Source organism: Trachinotus anak, unplaced genomic scaffold (assembly GCF_046630095.1).
Source record: "Trachinotus anak isolate AG129_WGS33_773 ecotype Australia unplaced genomic scaffold, CSIRO_AGI_Tana_v1 ptg000013l, whole genome shotgun sequence".
Classification (NCBI taxonomy): Eukaryota; Metazoa; Chordata; class Actinopteri; order Carangiformes; family Carangidae; genus Trachinotus; species Trachinotus anak.
The window spans coordinates 14543261-14566276 of NW_027273864.1; the positions used below are offsets into that span (position 1 = coordinate 14543261).

The window sequence follows — 23016 nt, forward strand, 5'->3', positions numbered from 1 at the left end:
GTGTAGTTAATCACTGTTTTTGACTGTTTCTTTATTCCAGTCAGCAGTTTTTATCATTGCTCCTGTAAATGTTAGACTGTGACCACCCAAAGTATTAAGTTTATATTACACATTTAATTTGATGTAAATATAATTTTGTATTTGTTTTAACAAGTCAAATTCAGTAGTTGGCATCTACATATCTTGGGTCTTGGGTTCATTTGATCTTTCGTATTGATTCACATCAATACAGCCATACAATACTATATTAGTCAGTTGTTTGACTAATGCCAAATAATCGCTGAATTCATTCCAACAGTAAAAGTTTTTGATGATGATGAGGAAGACGAAGCAAGTTAAAGCAGACAAGTCTCAAACTGCAAGATGAAATAGTAAAAAAAAAAAAAAAAAAGCAAAGCTGAATTTTATTGTTTATTTTGTGACCAGACACTGATGCAAGACGTCGTCAGTGTTTTTGGGATCATTTTACTGATGCATGAGGCATCAGTGAATTATTATTACTAAGATATTTGCCAGAAATTAATGTGAATAATATGAGGGCATAGTTCATTGAAAAGTGTAAACACATTGCAAACTATCTAATTATGGCAAAACACCAAACATCTCTTACACTGTGAGGAAATGTGAAAGTATTTGTAAAGAATAGACAAGTTGTAAAAGATGCTGTTAACTGAAGCAGTGTACGTGTAAATACATACTGTGAGTCCCCAACCTCACTTGCACTAAAACACAGTGTAAATGAACAATGGGCTTTTGGGACTCAATGTGTCATACTGTCATATGGCTGTAAGCAATAACAAGCACCTATGATTCTCAGAGTGTTACAGGGAATTGAAGTGGCTCCAGGTAGTGTTTCATCTGGAGTGCTGAGGTGCTGCAAGGCTCTTAAAAAAACATGTGGGGCCACAGCAATGAGAGTTCATGCTTGGCTTCAGCAGGACAGGTGGCTGTTGCCACACAGTTAAGAACAATTAAAAATGTTGTGTGTCGCTTTGTGTTTTTTTGTCCTCACAGCTCGTGAGGAAACGTCTTCCTAGACAAATAACCAAGTCCAGTTGCTTTCGATTTAAAACTCCTTTGAGATATTATGACCTGGACAAATGAGAATATTCACAGGCTTACTGCCTGTTTAACAATAACTCACCTGCCATTTGAATTTACAAATATAATTATTCATAATATAAAAACGTGTTGATAAGTTGGTAAATTAGGGAACAGACAATGTGATTGCATGATTCACTGATTCATAATGATGAGCATGAGCTTCTTAAATGTCTCCACTAGAGAGCGCTGTATACCAACAGGTTCACTGTTGTGAAAAGGCTCTAGTGCAGAGATTTAAAGCAAATTTAAATACAAATTTCAGATAATCTTGGGCAAAAAATTGACCAAAGTGCTCAGACCTGATTTATGCAAATAAGTACGATCTTTTCAGAGTGGAAAAGCTACAGTATACACGCAGTGGAGACAAAGAAAGCCATGAAGATACACTGTACATTATAAAGTGGGCTGGGTGCTGAAAGGGGCCTCTGACATTGATTACCATAAAAAAATGGAGATATGAAACAGACATTAACTAAACACATGAAATAGATCTGCAGGTTTCCATCTTCTCACTGAAGCTTGTGAAATCATTCCACCCAAAAAAAAAAGACCTGGCAGTAAATGGGTCTTAATAGTATGCATATCCTCTGGGGTATGGTTTCATGGTCCAAATTATTCATCATGCTGGGAAAACATCCACAGAAGTGTTTGACCGTAGAATGATGACAAATATCTGAACGGCAACAGAGTGTGTATCAGACAGAAATTTTATTGATATGATTCCACATGGGACTATTTACATTCAAGATGACAGTGACACATGAGCACCTCAGTTTTATCTTGTTCCCTTTTTCCTCTTTCTACTCGATTATCACACACGCTTTGTGTTAGCTGTGTGTGTTTAGTTCAGATAACACTAACAATGGCAGGGTTAAAATAGCCCACCAATGGGAAAAACACAAGCTATTTGCTAATCTTCAGGGAATACACAGACATACTTCACAGCTCGTATGGATTCAGATCCCATAGTGAAACTGGAATCTACAGTCACCCAGTGAATTCAAGGATACAGCCATATGAGGACACTGAGTACGACTGTGATAAGGGATTTGAGAGCCCAGTCCCCTGGCAGAAAAAAGTGGAATTGGTCCCTTGTGAAAAATATTATGCATTACAAAAATATCCACCAAGGAAATTTCAGTGGAAAAAGTAAGAAATTTATACATATACAATATGAAGTATAGTCTCTCTGAAGCTTCAAAACCATATTTTCACACGTCATCTCATCTCATCATCTCTCACCACCTGTAGATGTGCATATGCAGTGTACGCACTCGCACTCAAACAAACACAATCAAACCAAGATCAAATCTGGATTAGCCTGCACCATAGTGGTATTTGAAAGAAACTCGGAAGGAAAGTTGGGACAAAATGTGAAGATAGAGACACTGATACCTTGACGATTTCTGAACAGGAGTGAAACAGTCACACAGTCAAACAGTCATACAGAGCACTCAGTCTGACTCAGTCGAGGTACTCCTCCTCAGAAGGGTAAAGTGGGTTCATGTGTTATCAGGGGACATTACTGCTTGCTCTCTGTGAGCTGATCCAGGTTGTTTGGTCCATGTGTTGAATAAGTCCCCCCCGTCACCCTTGAACATGGTTGCCTGGAAATTAGCAGTCACGCCCTGAGAGGGACAAAAAAGTAACAAATTAATATTTTCTTACTTTCAAGTTTCAAGACATGAAATCAAAGATTTCTCGTAACTGAAAGAACTTATTCTGGCTCTCTGAGTGGTCAAAATGTGAATGAAATGTTGTATGTTACTTTGTGTTACAGCAAAATACATTTGAAATGCATTAGCCACACTGTCAGATAAATTGTTCCTCATTTCTAAACCACCAGAGGATAAAACACTTAGATAAGAGATTCATGAGTTAATGAACACACTGTATTGACCACAGACTGTAAAAGATGAATATTATAACAAGTGATTCTGTTAAAGTTGAATTAATTGATTTTTTTTTTTTTTTGGCCACCTGGAGGCAGCACAACAAGCTGTGAATGCAAAATTGACATATTACTACATGTTAGCAAACAGTTGCTATTTTACACATCAGCAGGATAAAAGGTGCAACATTATCATTCATTTGGAGTCATGTTCTTGGCCATCTGGTGCACAGAAGTCCAATATTTACTCTCTTTTTAGCTCTGGTTTTTGGTCTCCATCAACTCTTGAGTAAAATAGCTGTCTCTTTAGCAGCTAAATGCCCAACTATGTTCACCAGCTGGTTGCTAACTGTGTGTATCTGCTTTTTGGTGATGAGAAGGTACAGTGGGTTTATAGAGCGTTCTTTATTTACATAAGCACAATGGTGAAGAGTACCAAACCCAAATAATTAAGTTTGGATTTGTCACAGAAACATTTGATCCCTTGTTGATACAGAAATATTGATCAATGCAGCTTTAAGAGGGATGTATGTATAAAAAAATGTCAGTCTCCAATGCTGACCTGCACCACATGAAAAACTATAACTTTAGGTTGATGCTTAGACCTGACCAACACTAGATTTTATTTTTACAATAACAAGAATGTGACTTTCTTACAGGAAAAAGTCCTGCTGTTCAGAAACAGACAGCCAGTGAGAAAAGTCTGACAAGGGCTTGAGGCCTGAGGGATCAGCACCTTAGACAAAATTTTTTTTAGGTACATAGGAAACCTGTTTGTATGTCTGCATCCAAAGCAGGATGGAAACGCTGCTGATCCAAAAACACAAGGAGGGAGAAACAAGAGGACGAGAGAGACTTTGTGGAATCAGGCCAGTTAAACCTGATTAATAAGAGCACTGTGATCAAACCACTTCCTCCTCTTGGTGGAAGTCTGAGCCAAGAAGATAAAACAGCAGGTCAGCGGGTTTTCCATAAACTAGACGACTCAATGACACCAGCTAGAGTTCAGGTCGTCCAGGTTTTTAAATCCATGCAGGAACAACAACAGGATATTTGACAAAATCAAGCATCATTTCCCCTCATCACTAGGAATCATGACAACAAACAGCCTCAGGCTGCTGCCGCAGAGATAACAGCTCCAGCAATCTGCTCTACACTTTAAACCCAGTGAATTTATTTGCACTGCAAACAATAAATACTAAAGCATCAGCTTCCCCTCAGAATGGGTATTTTTGTATTTTTCTGCTAATAATGCTTTGTTTTAATTATAGACCTTTACCTTTAACTGAGCATGTTTAAAGAGACCCTCAATGGTAGTTGAAAAAGTTCAAATCAACACCACACACAGCAATGATGTCACTATGTACCGACACACCCTGGAGAGCACCTCTACATCACTGCAGCAAGGTTGGAGGTCGCATCAGTGAGTATGTGTGATATGACTAACACAGGTTTCAACTGAAGAAAAAGTGACAGTGAAACCTGTTCACAGTGTGTTCAGTGCATTATCCAGAGTAATGTAGAGAGCGTCTCTTTTGAAAGATTGTAATTTTCCAGTGCCGTAAGCACTGCAACCTGGATGCACCTCAACTGTATTGTGACAGCAGAGGCTTCACACATTGACATCTCAAAACATGGTCATAAGAATAAAAATGTATGATATTCTAATAGGTCAACTTAAGGACATGAATTCTCTTTTCCTCTGTGTAAATGAAAACTGATGTACCTGCATGCTGTGCTGTGTGCTGGCTGCAGGGCGTCAGACCATTAGACGTCCCACGGTCACGTCTCACCTCTGTGCACATACTGAGCTGATGGTGGGAGGAAAGCGGCGGGTGAGCTGCTCGAGGTGTCACAGCGCAAGGGTTAGAAACCTTAAAACAGAGATAGAAATCAAATAAAGAGGATGTCAGAGAAAGAGAGATGTATGCTTGTACATACATTTATAAGGAAGTATTGCTGTACACTCACCACTTTCGAGGCAGTACTGTGATGGGGCGGATGAAGAGAGGGCAGGGAGGTGTTGTAAGACAGCAGGCAGGGCTGCTGACGTCGGTCCATGGATGCAGAGGAGTGAGGCCGCAGGCCAGATGCTGACGCAGTTGGAGACTTCATGTTCCTGCCCAGACTGTTTGACTTGCCTTCCCTGCGCTGGTACTCTATTGGGGACTGAAGGGCTACAGTGGACAGGAAGAGATGTCACATTACTCATATGCTCCAAACCCTTACATCTGCAGTTTTATTGCTAAACTGTGGTACCATTAAGGAAGTTCCTCTGAGTCTCTAAGATCTGGACCACATCATTGAGCCAAGCCAGCTGTATTTCCGGAGATAATGCCTGCATGATGAAGCGTGTCACACTGCTGTCAGTCCCCCGGGAGGTCAGGACCAGACAGCATGGATCTCCTTCAGAGTGTTCCTCCACACCCAAACAGCTGACCTGCAGAGAGGGAGTTGTTTGTGTTTAACATTAAGAAAAAACAGTAAACCAAAGATGCATTAAAGTATAGTGTTACTCTAACCTTGATGCTGTTTTTAAAGGTGTACCCTGGCAATGAGAAGCCCTTTTTCTTATCAATTGGCTCACTGAAGATGACCAGCTGCTCAAACAGGAAGACGCGCCTCTCCCTCGCTTTAGACAGGATGCCACTTTCCTGCTCGCTGACAGAGAATGTATCCTGCTGGAGCAGCTTCCCCTGAGCCGTGATCTTACCCTGAAACAGCATGTATGTCACAGACATTGTGAGAGGCCACAAGTCACCATGGATACGTGTTTAATCTGTGATGAGAGATCTCACCTCGAAACCTTGGAGCCTGCCTACATTCATCATATCATTACAGCGTTTTGGCACGAAACACATCACCTCCACGGCCCTCTGATGGAGGAAATTGAATGAGTGAAAATGAGATTTTTGTGAACAGATATATGTTTGCCACATACATTTTCACAATACTTTTTATTTGTACTTGCATTCCATGTTGAACTCATACCTGCAGCTCCACAACATCCCTTCCTGCTTTACTGTAGTACTTCAGGAAGTCCTGAGGATGCCAGTCAAAGGGAGAATTTTATTTAGTTTCAGAGATTTTAAATAAGAAAGAAACATTTCTTTTTCATGCTTTAATTCTAACAAACCTCTGTTATTTTCAGGCTGGGAAAATTAACTTATAATTTATGACAAAAAGTTCAATTATTTTTTAGATTAATCAAAGTGGTACCTTAATCTCCTACATCTCTTACAGTTTTTGCTTAATGAATCAAATATATGAGAAATGATGTAAAATGTATTATGCAGAGCTATAGTCACAAAACCTTCAGCAGAAGCTGATACTTCATGATCCTCTGAACAGGTTTGATGAGCAGATCATTGAGCTGCAGCCTGTGACCCAACTGCTGCCTGAGATCCTGTCAGGTAAAAAAAAAAAAGAAAAGAAAAGGTTCAAAATAAAACTGAAACAGTCTTCAAAGAGCTCCAGTAAAATCTACTGTAACATAAAAGTTTAGTCACCTCAAAGTAGGTCTCAATGTACTCAGAGACAATGTGCTCTGACTTGGGTTTGTTCTGACAGTAAACCACATACATGTGAAGACGTCGTTCCTGCAAATTTAACACAGAGAAACAGTTCATGTGACCATTATTCTAAATAATTTGTGTGTGTTTGTGTGTGTGAGGGTCAGTGTGAAGAAGGGACGGTAAGAACAGAGAGGGAATAAAACCTCTGAGCTGCTCTGACTCTTTGTTTCCTCTCAGTTTTGTTGCATTTCCTCTTCCATTGAAACGTTTTGTGGAAGTTTGGTTAAATCACTGCAGGATCTTTGCCTCATTAAATAGTTCCAGTGGCTGAGAAAGAATGGTTTAATTTGCCATGGCTTAATCAGGTATGCTACACTATGCTGAGTGCAGTGGGATAGAGAAGGTGGAGCTGGAAAAGCTGCACCAAATCAAAACATTTTTTCCAGTAGTTTATCCTCCCACTGTAGCAAGATTATATACTGATACCGATATGTACCCTGCCAATAAAAAGTAATTACCACCCTTTTTATCTGTGTATTACTGTTTTAATCAGCATCTCTTGATTCATCAGTTATTTTGTGTTTGATCTTTGTGCTTTATTTGGAGCAATTTGCTGAGAATCGTTTTCACTTTGACATTAAATAATCTGGTTTTTCAATGTTCAGAGTAAAATACTAAAATAGAATAAGTTCATAGTGGGGTGAATATTTTCATGGCTCATTCTCACACACACCATGGTCTCTGTGGACCATCTTTATCACTGATTGTCAGCTTTGACTGTGCTTTAGTCAAACCACAGTGATTAGAAAAACTTTTATTCTGCAGCTGCACCTGCGGATCTGTAAAATGAAGTGATAATCATCTGAATGGCACAGGGCCAACGCTTTACACACAGTTAGAGCCATGAGCTGTGAGATGGCAGCAACCTTCAGCAAAACTCAAAACATGCAGCGAAATGAAAACAGTTCTCATCCACGCTCATAACTCACTGATCTGGGGACTCACATGTTTGATGAAGAGCTGGGCTAGGCTGTCCGGATCACCTACACATTTCTCCAGCTCTGCCAGGAAATAACTGTGTGACACGAAGCAGAGAAGGTCAGGGAGGAGCGGCCATCCATCCATCCAACCAAACAAACAAACACACACATAGGCAAGAAACAGGGGACATGACACACAGCAAACCATTAAAAAACATGAGAAGCTCAGCAAAAATAAATGCAAACCGTAAGAGATTGTTCGACTTCAGAGGAGCTAAGTGGGGAAAAAAAGACGGAGGAGACGTCTCTGACTCACTCCTTATGCCAGTCGTAGATCTGGTGGATGTTTCCAAACACAATCCTGTCCTTCCCCTTCATGTCCTCTGGAACTCCTTGATTGGCCATGGTGACCATGTAGCCCTGCACACACACACACACACACACACACACACACACACACAACAATAATCACATCAATCAGAAGTTGCTAATTTGCCTAATTTGCAGGCAGAAAAAAAAAAACTCTTTCAGTTGAAGACCTAATATAGACTGTTACTGATGAATGAGTTTGAGTTTCGTCTTGTATAAAAGTCATCAATAGATTATTTGAAGCTTTGAAGCGAGACACACCTGCACTATGAGTCCGAGATCTTCCACATACAACCTTTCTGTCTCTATGAGCTCTGTCAGCACATATCTGAGGGAGAGAAAACACAAATACATGTTAATCAGGCAAAACAAAATAATCAGGCAAGTAATAACCAGAAATGTAGGCCTACGTGGCGTTAAAGGAATAGTTGACATTTCAGTAAATATGCTTATTGGCTTTTTTTACAGAGATGAAAAGATTGATACCACTCTCATGTATGTGCACAAGAAATGAAGCAGCTGGATAGCTTAGCTTAGCATAAAGACTGGAAACATCTGCCTCTGTCCACTGATGACAAAAATCTTCCAAAGCTCACTAATCAACACAATGTGTCTCATTTCTTTGATCCCTACAAAAACCGAAATAACAGTTTTCAATAACTGGTTTTACGAGGAGTTCTGTATTTCTGTAGAACATAAACTCCCTTCAGTCAGTGCGCCCAGCCAAGAAATGGTCCAGCACATAAACTGGTGCTGGTAAGAGGATTTTACTACAATTGAACAGAGCCAGTCTAGCTGTTTCCCCTTTTCCATTTTTTATGCTAAGCTAAGATAACCACCGCCTGGCTCTAGTTTCACACTGTACACTGCAGACATGAGAGTGGTATCAATCTTCTCATTTAATTCTCAGCAAAAAAAGTGAACAGGTAGATTTTCCAAAATGTTGAACTACTCCTTTCGGGTAGAGGCCGACACCTACATGCTCTTCTCTAAGGCAGTGTTTCTCTCCTCTTCGCTGTCCACTGTGGCAGACCACTGACTACCTGAGTCATCAGTCACGGTGCAGCTGTCTTCCCCTTGGAGAGTGTTGATGCTGGATTTTTGACTCTAAAACACACAAACGAGACAGTAAAGCTTTTGGTGAGCATCACTGCAACATATTACATAGGAGGAGACAGACAGCAGTTCACGCTGCTCTGTGAAGCTTTGAAATGCAGTGATGGAAAGTAACTAAGCACATTTACTCACATACTGTATTTAAGTACAATTTCAAGGTACTTTACTCAAGTATTTCCATTTTTCTGCTTCTTTCTATTTCTAATACCTTGCAGGAGGAAATATTGTACTCTGTAGTCCACTACATCTACCTGGCAGCTATAGTTACTAGTTACTTTATTGATCACAATTTTACATCAAAAACAACATGTTATATGCTACACTGTTTTAACCAGTGGTTCCCAGTCTTTTGGCTTGTGACCTATTATGTAAAAGCAGTGTCTAGTTGAGGGGTCTTGTCACGTTTCCAGAATCTATGCATTGTTAGCAGTTCCACCAAAGAGACATTTCTCCCACTAAACCTTTCAGATGGTTTCATTTAAACAACAGTTGGAGGCCAAAAGATGTAAAATTATTCAGTATTTCTCACAAAGAAAAGATTTGAAAAGAATAAAAAAAAAAAAAATAATAATTCAGTACAAATTTGTGTAAGAGAACTTTTTTTCTTCTTTTTGCACTGAGCTCAACCCTGCACTGATGTAGCTAAACTTTATGTAAAGTAGCTCCACCTCCACCAGCTGTAACAGTAAAATGCTGCTTATATGCATCAGTATTAACTTTTACATAGGAATTTAACTTGTAATAGAGTATCTTTAAATTGTTGTACTGGTACTTTTACTTAAGTAAAGGATCTGAATACTGGTGAAAGGCTGTGGTGCAGAGTGATGCCTGACCACTGACCACACCCTCTTAAATCACTGCGCTTCAGCATGCTTCACCCAGCCAGCACACATCTGCGGAAAAATAAGAAGATGTGAGGGTCTTAATTCTGGGGAACACATCAGTAGGGTAATTTTGCTGATCCTCTTTTGGAAAGCCCTGCCACCCCTAAATCTCAAGTAACCTGAGAGTAATAATCCGTTTTTAATGCCTCTCCTTGCCGCTGAGGAGACTGTTGGGCACAGAAATTTGGAAAAAGTGGAATCAGGCCTGATGGATGAAGGTGAATAACGAGCAACATTTGCACAATTTGTCAAGTCATATAAAAGAGGTCGGGGATAACTGACCACAGCATGGGGAGTTGTTATAAAACAAATACCACTCCTCACCTAAAAGCAGTGTAATCTAATGTGAATTTGACTTTAATCCTCTTGACACACCATAGTCTCACCACATTTTGTTCTCTGCTGCAGAGCACTAGATGGTAATCCTTCTGTGGAGGCAGTTTGTAGGTCAAATATGCACTTTCTGTTTATTTTATCTTTTTTTTTTCTTACCCTCTCACTCAGTCTGAGACGACTATTCATGTCCTCACCCAGTAGCCTGACACATTCTGCCAACAAAAATCATGAGATTTAACTGCCATTAAAACTGCTGCGCTTCACTTTGTGTTTGCTCTTAATGTTCCTTCTGCTCTTAGCTCCTCCGAAAAACCATGAGAAGGTTAAAGGAACAGGTCAACAGTTTGGGAAACACATTTGCTTTCTTGTCGACAAGTTGAATCTCGCCCTGACATCTGTACTAAGCAGCTGGTTAGGTTAGCTTAGCATAAAGACTGAAAACAGGGGCAACAGCTAGCCTAGCTCTGTCCAAAGGTAACTCGTTCATTAACACATTATAACTGTTTGTTTAATCCTGTAGTACTAAAAGTGTACTACAACTGAAACTGAAGTGTCGTGACACTTCGCTGTTTAACAAGAGATTACATTAATGAGGGATGATATGTCTTTTTTAAACTTTGGTTATTGTATGGATTAAACAACCAAGATACAACATGTTAATTCCCCCTGTTTCCAAATAGCTCCCGCAACATATTTACCATACGGACACAATCATGGCATCAACTCTCAGCAAGAAAGCGAATAAGTACATTTCCCAAACTGTCAAACCATTGCTTGAAAGAGATGATTAGTCTTTCTATTCACACTGACCCAGGCAGCACAAGGATAGATGAGTAAGGAGCCAAAACAAATATAAAGCTGAAGGTGTCTATGACGTAATTTTATCCCAACAGGCTATTAGACGGAAAAAGGCTAAAAGTGATTTATCAAGCAGACTTGATCGGTGAAAGGATTGTTTGAACTGTTTAAAACCCGTTTCTAGTTATCTGTTATGTAAAGCTTATGAAACTTGACTCTGTCATCCTTGGAGGGGAATAGTCCAACATCCAAAGGCCGGTTTCTCACCTTGCCTGTAGGCCTCTTCTTCGTCTAATTTCAGAGTAAACTCCTCACCCCCAACCCTGACCCTGTTTCAGCCTGTTACAGACTGCTTGGCTAGTTGATTACTTCCAGATGCTGTCTAGAAAAGCCCACAGGATTGACTCCATTCACCAGGGCCTTTCAAAGAGTACAGTGAGGGGTTTCAAGAAAGAAGCACGCACACAAAATATGCAACAAAACGTGAAAATATCTTCTGTTTACTTGGCATAATTGATGGAAGTTAAATGATGTGTGCAAATAAGATCCCTTTCACATAATGACACAGCTGAACAGGATGTAGAGGTACAAGTGTATTTTCATAGTTCATAGTTGGAGTGTGAGTTGCCTTGACATTTCAGTGTAGATGTTTCAATACATTCATTTTAATTATAACCTCATGAGACCTGCATTACCTAAGGGTTTAGTGACGAGAGAAGCTACAGTGAAAGAATTATAGTTATTGTCAGGAGAGTGTTTTATTTCCATAATTCAAGCATTTAAATGTGTTTTTCTCAACTCATTTCTATGTATGTTCTTATCAGAAAAGCACAATTTTTCACACTGTGTAATTTCATCTCATCACAGTAGGAGCTTGTATGTATTATGCATCATTTCCCAACTTTGTTTGCACTGCATCTGATTTTTATTTTGACAATGATCTCGTGGATCAGACGACCAAAGCAATGGTTTTGCTCTACGGCGGATCAAATATTTGGATTTTAGAACTCACACATAAGGTGTTCTTTCTCTCCTCATCTCCCTCATAGACACTCCCCATTTATTTTTGTTCTTCATAACATTAACTAGTTAGCGCCAACAGCAATAGAAAAGCAGCTTGCACAGATGGAGTTGAGGGTGTTTTATAGACTGAGGACCTTCCAAAATCACTTTGAGATCTGTATCCTGTGTAAGTAATTACTGCACAAATAGTCTACAATGTTTACTTGTTATTCAGCTGTTTTGTTGAATCACATTGTTTCTTCACAGCCCAGTGACAAATGCCCCTCGGTCCAGTCCCTGCCCTGGTTCAGCGGTTAGGAACCACTGTTATATATGGCAATAGAATATGTGGCAACTTGTGGTATGGTTGCTGTGTCTCTGCAAATCTAATTTTGGCCTCAGACAGAAAGAGCAGAAAGAAAAGCCTTTCAATCAAGACCTCTTAGTGTTGATTTGTGTATGTGTGTGTGTGGGCTTGTATTGCTATATTTGTGAGAACCATTGTATTGAGGATATTTCTGCACTGAGTGGACATTTTAGACTCAACAGTGAAAGGGGTTAACATTAGGGTTCGCCATTAGTGAATACATTATGTCATTGAGGGGCCTCACAAGTATAGCAGGACAAATGTGTGTGCATGAACAACACTGAATAGAAAAGAGCAGAACAGGATACAACAGTATAGAATAGAATAGAATAGAATAGAGCCATTACTAGACTCTGTGTGTCTCTGTCTCGCAGGAGGTCAGATAAGTGGCTCTGACAGGACGGCTGTGTAGGGGAAGAAGCTGCTGGACCTGACAGACTGTCTCTCCACACCTGTACAATACAAAAATAAACAGCCATTAGAAACAAGCAGATTAAATGTGTTTCCTCAGGATGAAGAAATGCAGACGCTTAAGTCTTTATAGCTTACCGTGTCTCCAGAGGGGAGGATGTTGTAGTTACCATGTGGTTCCAGGGGCCTCTGCTGTGCTTCACTGTGGGAAAGAAGCAATGGCGGCTGCCTCCCGTCTGACCTGCACATCTGCTTCTCGACTTTTCCTGCTCCTCCTCTGGCATCAGAGCTCAGTTTGCGGACAGGGTTGGTGAGCCATTTCTTCAGGGCACTGACAGGGTGCCGTGATCCTCCAGATGAGGAGTGTGAGCAGGGGCTAGAGCTGCCTGAGGCCTGGTGGGGCACGGAGCCCACTGATGGGGTAATACTACCATCACTGCCTGCCATAGAGTATGACTCTGCTGCAGAGAGAGAGAGAGGGGAAAAAGGATTTGGTTAAAATACAGCAGCTAATTGTGGGGTACATCCTCGCAGGTCAGATGGCGCAGACAGATTTCTGCACAAAAATGTTGTTCAATTTCCTGTGTTAAACCCTAACTGTAACTTTAGTAGCTGCAGCTACTGTACCTACCGGTCCTAAATTATTATAAACACAAAAACAGATCTGTTCTCATGAGGCAGGACTCATAAATTTAACTGGAAATTTTTTACCACAGGTTGACTGCTTGCATTGGTGGTACAGTGTTAAAAGAAAATGTAGTTAAACCATAAATGTGAAAACAACAACCACAGAAATGTGCGTAATATACAGAGATGTTTTTACTAAACTTTTCAAGACAGGATTGACGTAGAATACAGTATAAGTGAAGGGATATTTTCATTTTTAATGCAATGACAAATGCATTATTTGCATTCATCAAGGCAGACCTCATGTATGAGTTCACAAACAGCAGAGCCCAGGACAGAAGACCAGACAGTAGGCATTACTCCTCTGGTATCTATATACTTTGTGTCTATATTTAAAATAAAAACAATGCCCTGAATCTAATTAGGCTCTGGAGGTGAACCACCTTTCTCTCACCTAAAAGACAAATGTAGAAAATCAAAGGGCCTGAATGGAAATTCTAGTATTTAGGAAAGATAATAACAATAATTGTACGGACTCATTTGACTTCATCAAACTTTGTGTAATATTTGACATGTGGTACGTCATTGCTGAATCTAATGTGCTCACAGTTATGTCAATTCTGTTCCCAAAAACAAAGCTCTTTGTTAAAGGGAACATCTAGACAAACCCTACACAGATTCAAAATGTACTTTCCCTCTGAAAAATAACTTATTTTATTTTGAAAGTATTGAATAACAAAATATTTTCACTTATTTCTTTCTATTCTTTCCACCACTGGTTATTCATTTAAATATTTTTTTCCACAGAATCATGGCTTAGTGAATACTCGATCTGAAAATCTACACTGGGCCATTATGACACATTTAATAACACTATAAATTTGGTCGTCTTTGTACTGGCTGAAGTGACTGTAAACCCTCTGCAGCTACAACTTTAACCCGTTTCACTTATGTGCCAACTTCTAATGTGAATAGTGAATGAAGCATTTAAAGGTTACAAACTCAAGGGAATTTTCTTGATTCTGTGACATTTTCATTTACAACTGAACTCATTATGTCTGCACTGAACTCCCCTCGATCTACTGCTCAGACTGGACCAACACTGAAGCTGACACCCTTTTACGCCACAGCTGGATCTTGTTTCCCACTTTAGGTCTCGAGACTATGGAAACTGGTACCTAATCCTCAACCACACTGTTTTAATCAGGCATCCTAATGGCAACATTTCACTCTGTTCTGCTGATCGTAGCAAAGTGGAATCTTTAAGGAGCCATATTTTGTCGTTTTGGACTCTTCCCAGAAGCCACTATCAGCCCTGTCAGCACATTTATGTAAGCTGCAATCATAATAACAAGCTTTCAAGAAGCCAGTGAAAATCTGGGTCAGCCATTTGCCAAAACTGCCTGATACAGCCATTAAACAAGACACCATATTGACAGTAAAATACTGAATGATGTGTTTTTCTCCCTGCTCCGTTTCAGCTCTCCTTCTATTTAATGGGGACGAGCAAAAGTTCTCCCTAAATACTGCTCTCATCCTTCATGGCACTGGCTTTTTTGTGATACTTTTATTCAGATACATTTACTGCATTATGCTGGTGCCTCGAGCTGACTGTCAGACCAAGGTTTAGTCTCCTATAAAACCATCTAGACATTCAAATTAGACTTCAGTAATTAATTTCAATGATTAAACTAATTCATCATCTGGTGCTTCACTCATGCAGTGAATGACACAAACTCATTTCAGTAATGGTATGATTTAGAGGGAAGAGAGAAAGAGTGTTTGTGTTGCCAGGTGTGTTTCTGGTGATCCCTGGGGTTGAACCAGTGGAGTGACAGTTTGTTTATTTTCCAAATGAATCTTATCAGAATTCATGCTGACCAACAATAATCAATCAGTCTAGGATGATAGGAGAAAGAAGGCTAATCCAGAAAAACACAAAGTACAGCTGACACTGATGGGAAGGTCATTAGTTTTCCAAATACCTTGGTCATACAACAAAGATCTGCAGCAACTGAAATTTTGAAGGTTCTCCAAAATCAGTATAATTCATCCTGAAAGGAAGGCGAAAGCTTCAACCAGTTCTCATAGCAATCAGTCTAATAGTTGTTGAGACATGTTACTAAAAATAAAAAAATGTTCACCCACTGGTGGCACAAGAGGAAAAGCCAGGGGATCAGCAACATCATTAGGATTCATCCATGGATGCCAGATTTCAATAGTTATTGAGATATTTCATTCTGGACCAAAGTTATTGACCTATCAACTGACATAAATATATCATAGAAACAGATAAAGTACAAGCCTGTGTCGTCAAATCCAATCTGTCTCACAATCTTCACTGCATGTTATTGTTTCTCAACTGTATTTCCTGTCATTTTCCACAGTACTTTTGTTTTGCTCAGTATAATAAGAAGAGACCAAACATCCCAACAGTTAACCAGAAAATGTTGCACTGGCTTCACCAGCCATATCCTCAACTATGTGACCAAATTAAGAACAGAAATTCACTTTTTGCAAACATCTACAAATGTCCACATACACAAACGTACAGTATGTTGTCATCCTGAGCAGAGATAGCCATCTGGTCTTCTTGTTGTTTTTTCTATCAAGGTCAGGCCGTACAGCCTCGTTGACATGTGAAATATGGTCACAGAAAATGCTTTTCTTAAAAATTACATTCACTTTCCACTGTTTTCATCAACATAAGGTTTACACAAGATAAAAGTGTGAAATATCATTTGGAGGTCCATGCATGCTTACATGCACTGCTGACACTCCCTGCAGTCCGGATGGTGGTCCAGCTGTTGCTCCATGGGAAAACGACACATTACATAAGTGTCTCAAACAAACACGACAAGCACAGTGACCATCACGCACCATTACGGGTCAGTTCAGAGAAAGTGTTGATGTGTTTGCAGAAAAACCTGCAGCACGGTGCACTTGTATCATTTCAACAGATGGTAGATGGTCGTCAGTGGTCCTGATTTGTGTGACTTGTCAGCTGTGGTGGTGGTTTCTCTAGAGCGTGCAGATTGATGGATAATTCAAGGTTGGGTGGAGTTTGATTTTCTCGACTACCCCACTAACTCAGACAACACACCTACCCAGATGGAAAGAGACGGCAGCAAACAGGACCAAACATTAGCACGGGGTCGGTCAACCTGACAGAAATCCTGTCGGTGGCACTGAGGCCCTATCAGCTCAAACACTGTCAGCATACTGTGCAACCCTGCAGCTTGACAATTTGATATACAAGAGCAGAAAGTAACTTGTTGCTGAAATTGAGCAGGCTGTGTAGTTTTTGAGATATTTTAAAGCATTTGTTCCCGACAGTGAAGGAAAGTCATCTGGCTTTTCTGGGCCCATGCATTTTATTTTATGATTTCCTACTTGAAAGCAGCACACTTCCACTCATTGTCTTCAGGTATGCAGTTAATTTACTGATCAATAAAAAGGCTGTGAATGATGACAGTGTGCAGGAGTTTCACTTCTATTCTCCTTGTGTGCACCTGTCTTAGACCTGCAGGTGTTCAAAGATGTAATTTTGCTACTTTTTCTTTTAAAACAATCCAGTTTAGACTCCTGAAGCTGTCAACTACTTCCAGCAATGCTGTCGTTTCTAAAAAATAGTGTCTGAGTAGCTTTAATTTCAACTTTAGGATTTGTTTTAATTGGTAAGTCACTTATCGGTAAAGTGCCAGTTTGTCTGTCATAAATGAACAATATGATGTGATGTAATTTAATAATGAATTAGTATCCATCGCTGAATCACAATGTGTAATTGCAACGGGTGGATATTATACACTTGAATGAAAACCAAAACATTTAGACTTTATGTCACAGCACAGTTGAGAGCTAAGAGGCAGTTACAGATAGAACTACACTACAAAACTAAACTGCATTTATATTGTTGGGCGATAAAGAGAAGATCATTCTCATGATAGAGTACATTTGTGCTTATCTGGCTCTGATGGGAGAGGGAGTGCTGCTTTCATAACCTACTTTATATCATGGAAGTGCTGTTGAGGTGTGCTTTCTCTCTCTCTCTCTCTCTCTCTCTCAACACAGATGGTTGGGAGACACTTTACTACTCCCCCCACTCAACCCCATAAATGGTCACAGTCAGTAACATCAGGAATTATTGAGATGCTCTTGGAGCACTGCTTCAAAGAGCATGATGACACTTCACCAACTCTAAGCATGACTAAAGCTTTGCACATTACGTGCTAGGCCTTCATTTGTTTGCCATGTGTATATTGGAGCCGATTACTGTTGGTGCATCATATTATGTGCTGATGGATGAAATCATCATTACTGCCATCAGCACCAATGATTTTAGTTTCAAAAGGTCTCCTTCACTTCCTGTTGTAATACTGCCAAGAAAAATACTTCTCAGTCCACATCGCTGTCAGCACCAAAACTACAAATCAGCCACTCTCACATTGTCCACATCCATTCAATCCATAGCAGGATTAATGCACAGTTCATCAATCTGGGAGAGTGACAGATAAGTAGAATTAAACACACACACATGCACACACACACACACACACACACACACACACACACACACACACACTCTCTCTCACACACATAAATATGTCATCCTGCTTGCTCCACATTACATGTTAATTCCAGGCAGAGGACTTTTAGCATTTAGCTTAAGTGTGACATGGTAATGTTAAGGTACTAGCTACATTACATTATATTGCTGTACATACTCTACCTCTACTCTATCCTATTGCATACATTTAGATGCAGCCACTACTAACAGATTTGACTTTTCAGTCATTGGCCTCAATTGCCTGAAAGTTGTGTGAGCTGTGTGAAGTCCAATTAATGTCCTCAGGTGATGTCATTTGAGTCAACACTGGTTCTATCTTAAGTCTGAAAAGGAAAACAACTGTGGGTGTGGTGTTGTAAGAAGTGAGCTTAACAGACAACTGTAGCCTGCTCTTCATCTCTGCTTGAGGCTCAAGGCTACATTAGCGTAACACACCTGAATCTCTGACTGCACCGTCGGCAGTCGAGTTGTATTGTGGATGATGTAGGCGCATGCTTTATGTATAGTTTATACTTTACTTTATCTCTATACTTTTTGAACTGATGAGTTTGACAATGGGATGTAAAACAGTGGAGTACTCTTTTAAGATACTGCAGCTGCTGACTGCTAATGTTACCTGCAAGTAGATGCAGTAAATATTAGTAAACTAAGATATACCAGGCATTTCATCATCTATATTATCATTAATTGCATATATGATATGAATATCAGGGTTAATATGCCTGTGCTGTGTTCACTGTCTTTACTCTTTCTTGGATTGGACCAGCACATGTCTTTCTGCTCTATGACAAGAATGATGATGATTAATATCCCCTCACCCTCACATGTGATTATATCCTGCATGTTGACAATTGACCCAGTTACAGTTTCTACACTGTAGTTGAACAGCACTTCCTTTTTCCCACGGCACCGCAGGCTGCTGATGTGGACTCTCGCTCGTACGCTGGTCATTCCTCTTACTGTGGATTTTGTTTTGTTTGAACCCCAACCAGCTCAGTCTACTCCTTCAGGTTTGAGTCAGGTTAAGGCCAGGTTTGAGTTTAGACTGAACAGTATTGAATGCAACTCACAAGTTTAACAGGTCTTTGCACTGGCATCAGATAGCAGTCTCCTAACAGTTGCCCTGAGTCCAAACTGAACATGAAGAAACAGGATTTAGAGACTATGCACCACTGAGCTATAACAAACTTCCAGAAGGCTTGTCCCTACTCTGACTTGTTCTCAGGGAAATCTTTAGCTGGCTCTTTAGCTGATAAACACTGTTCAATAGCTAGTTGTTAACTTTGTCTGTTTGCTGTTTGGTGCTGAGCAAGCATACAACAGGTTTATCAAAGCTTTTGGCTGAAAACAGCTGTCTGCTGCAGCTGTTAATGTTGTGCATGAATCAAAACAGTGAATTTACAAAAGCAGAGCAATGAGCTGAAAGACACTAAAATGCAGAGTCGGATTATCATTCTCTGTGACTTTGTCACTATTGTTTATGTTTTTATTCTGTCTGTTAAGGGTTTCTGTGTTTTATATTAGCATTTTATTGTTTAATGCATTATGTAAAGCACTTGCCTAAGAGGAGATTCGGTTGTCTGTGCCTGCTGGACCCTTCTCTTGTAGGGCAATATCTAATTGACTAATTTTGTGCTTTAATGCAAATCCAGTTCAAATCAAGATCAGCCTGTGGTCCAACAGTAATATTCCAGCAAGACACACAACAATCAAACTGAAAAGTGCAAAGTCAATGTGTAGGCTACTGCATATGTAGAGATGTTCTGTGTAACTAAACACTTTTGTGCTTGTTAGTCACCATGTTTACTTCTTCACATACTGGCAGTGATGACCTCACACACACTGGTGGGCTAATGGACTGTTAGTCATGCTGGTTTCTGAGCCAGAGTGATGCATGTGTAATGAGACAGTGAGATTGCTGGAAGTATTTTACAAGTAAATTTCCAAGCAAGTTTACCAAACATGCTTTATCTGGAGGTGTTTCTTTGTACAGAGCTGTCGGAAATTGTGCCAAATGAAATGACACACTCAATGAGAGAGGGAATGTCAAAAGAAGCCCTTGGGGGAGGTAGCAGGAGATCAGAAACCTATAAAAACAAATGAGAAAGCTCCATTGCACATAAGAACAACTGGAAAGTGAGGCAAGGGCTGTCCAGCAAAAGTACATCTCTCCTAGAAAAGGTATGGAGGAAGAGACAAACAGATTACATAGAAAAAAGAGAGCCGGTGCTAGCCTGACTGTTATTGCTAGTCTTTCTATAAACCCAAAGAGAAACTCATCTACAGACCCACAAACAGCCAAAAGAAGGTATTTTTAGAGTCAGACAGTTGAAAACACCTTGTATAACAGCAATACTGACATCATGTCACACAGGTGATGTGAAGCCCAAAGAAAAGTGCCAGAGATGTTCTATTAAGCCTTGTGAACAAAGGTGAGAAAGCAAGGCATCTCAGCACACAAGTGATTTAATTTTCACATTTCACACGTCTATTTGCAGGGTCTGTCAGAGCAGCGGCGCTCACAGAGGAGCTGCTCTATAATCACTCCCCGAGCAACTGGAACAACAGAGGATTTAAGGCTTGGGGCAGTAATGGGAAGTGGTTCTGTGTCTATGTGTGTGCATGTGTGTGTGCATTAAATGCACATGTGTGTGTGTGTGTGTGTGTGTGTTTGTGTGTGTGTGCAGCTGCCTTTCCTCTGAAACAGTGTCACAGTAGTGTAGGGGTGCAGATTAAGGAAATCACTTTCTGTTTTTACCCGCTGCCAAACACATGTATCCAAACAGAAAAGCAGTCAAAATTCATCTGATATGAAACAACTAACTAACCCTACAGCAGGAACAAGAAGAGAAAAGTCTTTGTCATGGAAACTAATGCTTTCATATCAGTATTTAAAATTTGTGGTATACAAATTTAGTTTTTGTCCACTGCTACATATGTATTACCAAAAAGTGACAAATGATATAAAAAGTTATTATCTCAAAAATATCTAACATATAAATATATCAATTAATAATATTGATAGTTAAATGATTAAAATTGAGTGTAAAAAGAAATACCCTCCAAACAATGCGTGTGTGTGTGTGTGTGTGTGTGTGTGTGTGTGTGTGTAAGAGAGAGAGAGAGAGAGAGAGAGAGAGTGTGTGTGTTTGTAGGGGTCTAGTTTTATGGAAAGGAATGTCGGGACAGTGACTCATTCACTCTTGTGTTTCCATGATTCAGTGATCAGAGACATATTCAGAGACACTCCAAAGACCAAATGTGACTCTATCACTGTTTTTGAACTTGAATCACTGATTGGGTGCTCTTATTGAATCTGTATCACATCCTTCCCAACACAGTCGGAAAATTTACTGTAAATCAAACATGATGACAATTTGTGAAAGTAACTCTTCAGGTATAAATCCACAAAAAAACACCAGTTATTTTTTGGAATATTTTCTAAAAGTCTATTTTGGTAATATTTCATTAAGCCAAGCACATTTAAAGGAATATTTCCGCCGTTTTCAGCCATCTATCCCCATTAGCACTCTCATTATCCCCAAACCAAAGCATCCAATTTGGCAAATAGCCCACCACAGTGTAGTCAAAGTAACACTACCTGTGCTATGTGAGCATGCTAACACTTGTATCAGAGATGCACTTGCCTCACAAATGTATAATGTAATATACACAACGTTTGACAAACTAAAGTCAAGAGGAAATAAGAAGCAGTTGTCTAGCAACTTTGAACAATTACTGTCTCTGTAAACTTCTATTTGCTTGCAGCATCATGTCCAGTGTTACCACTATTTGCTAGTTGCTAAATGTGCACAATAATAGCAAGTCAGCAGGATTAATATAGGGATTTTCACGTTTCAGCTAATCCTTCCTACTGTCATAATATTAGCCATTGCTTGATTGTTGTGCATAGAGTATTGCATTCACACAGTTCTACAAGCCATAAACGCATAACAGGGAAAACAGTACGATACTAATATTAGCCTTTCAGACCCATCTAAGGTCCTTAGTTAGCCTAAAGGAGACACACTGTGGCTTGGGAATGGGTATTGTAGAAATGGTACACACATTTGCCATTTTTCCATACACTTGGGTAAAGATTTGCGGTCAGCATAACATCTACAATGTAACTTATAAAAACTAGCTCTGGCTTTGCAAGACCCTATGAGAAAGGGGAACCTGGATGCATGCCTACAATCACATAACATTATGTACAAGCAACAAAATTAACCGTCAGAAAAACAACCTAAACCTAAATATGTTTAAACAGGAAAGACCTTTGAACTTTACACTTACACTTTATTCCACAGTCACACAAAATCTACAGTAAATCTCCTCCTGAAGAGCAGAGCATCTACGTACCTCTGACTCGGACAAAGCAGCAACCACATTTGCTGAGCAGTTTTCTGAACAGGTGTTGACACCCACACCCTCGCTGGTGGTGCCCCCCTCTCATGATGATCCACTCCTGCTGCTAGACTTAAGACTATCAGAAACAGGCATAGTGCTGGAAGGACACACACATAAGCACTTGCACACACACTATTCCTGTTGTAATCCCTAGAGGGGATGAGAAGAAAAGTGTTCACAGAGTTCCACAGTCATTGTCCAAATCTGAGTAGAAAACCTTGAGACAAAAATGCTGTTACTATCCCATGATCTGAAGACAAACAGCAGCAGAAAACCGGAGAGGCCGTCCTCTCCTCCACTCCCAAGCTTCTCTGTGTGGTCAGAGAGTAGGCAAAGATTATGAGAGGGACCAAAAGTGAGTGAGGGAGCGACAGAGAGACAGGGAAGGGGAGGAGCTGTGATGAGGGAAGCTAACATGCTGCACTGCCGTGCCAGCATCTGTTTCCCTGTCCCACTCTCCTCTCACTTCTCCGTCTTCCCCTTCTGTTCCCCCTCCCTTCCGCATTTACGCCCCCCTCATCAGGTTCCTCTCTCTTCTGTCTATCAAGAGCAATGAAACAAAAATGGACTTTTCAAATTTTCTTCTGTATAGATTATCTCCCCATTCAGTGTTTTGTCATTTTTAGCCATGTTAATGGC

General features: G+C 40.0%; 1 protein-coding gene across 1 annotated transcript; it reads right to left on the reverse strand.

Moving 5' to 3' along the window:
• Positions 1–1793: 1793 nt before the first annotated feature.
• arhgef25b (Rho guanine nucleotide exchange factor (GEF) 25b) lies at positions 1794–22692 on the reverse strand. Its single transcript, XM_071494435.1, has 16 exons — positions 22330–22692; positions 12912–13234; positions 12710–12814; positions 8839–8966; positions 8121–8187; positions 7807–7910; positions 7516–7585; positions 6505–6594; positions 6309–6401; positions 5987–6037; positions 5794–5871; positions 5518–5709; positions 5255–5435; positions 4967–5172; positions 4722–4869; positions 1794–2732 (listed from the first exon to the last, which is right to left on the reverse strand). The coding sequence occupies exons 1-16, from the start codon at positions 22421–22423 to the stop codon at positions 2719–2721; spliced, it is 1944 nt and encodes a 647-aa protein (XP_071350536.1). The 5' UTR covers positions 22424–22692; the 3' UTR covers positions 1794–2718.
• Positions 22693–23016: the final 324 nt, after the last annotated feature.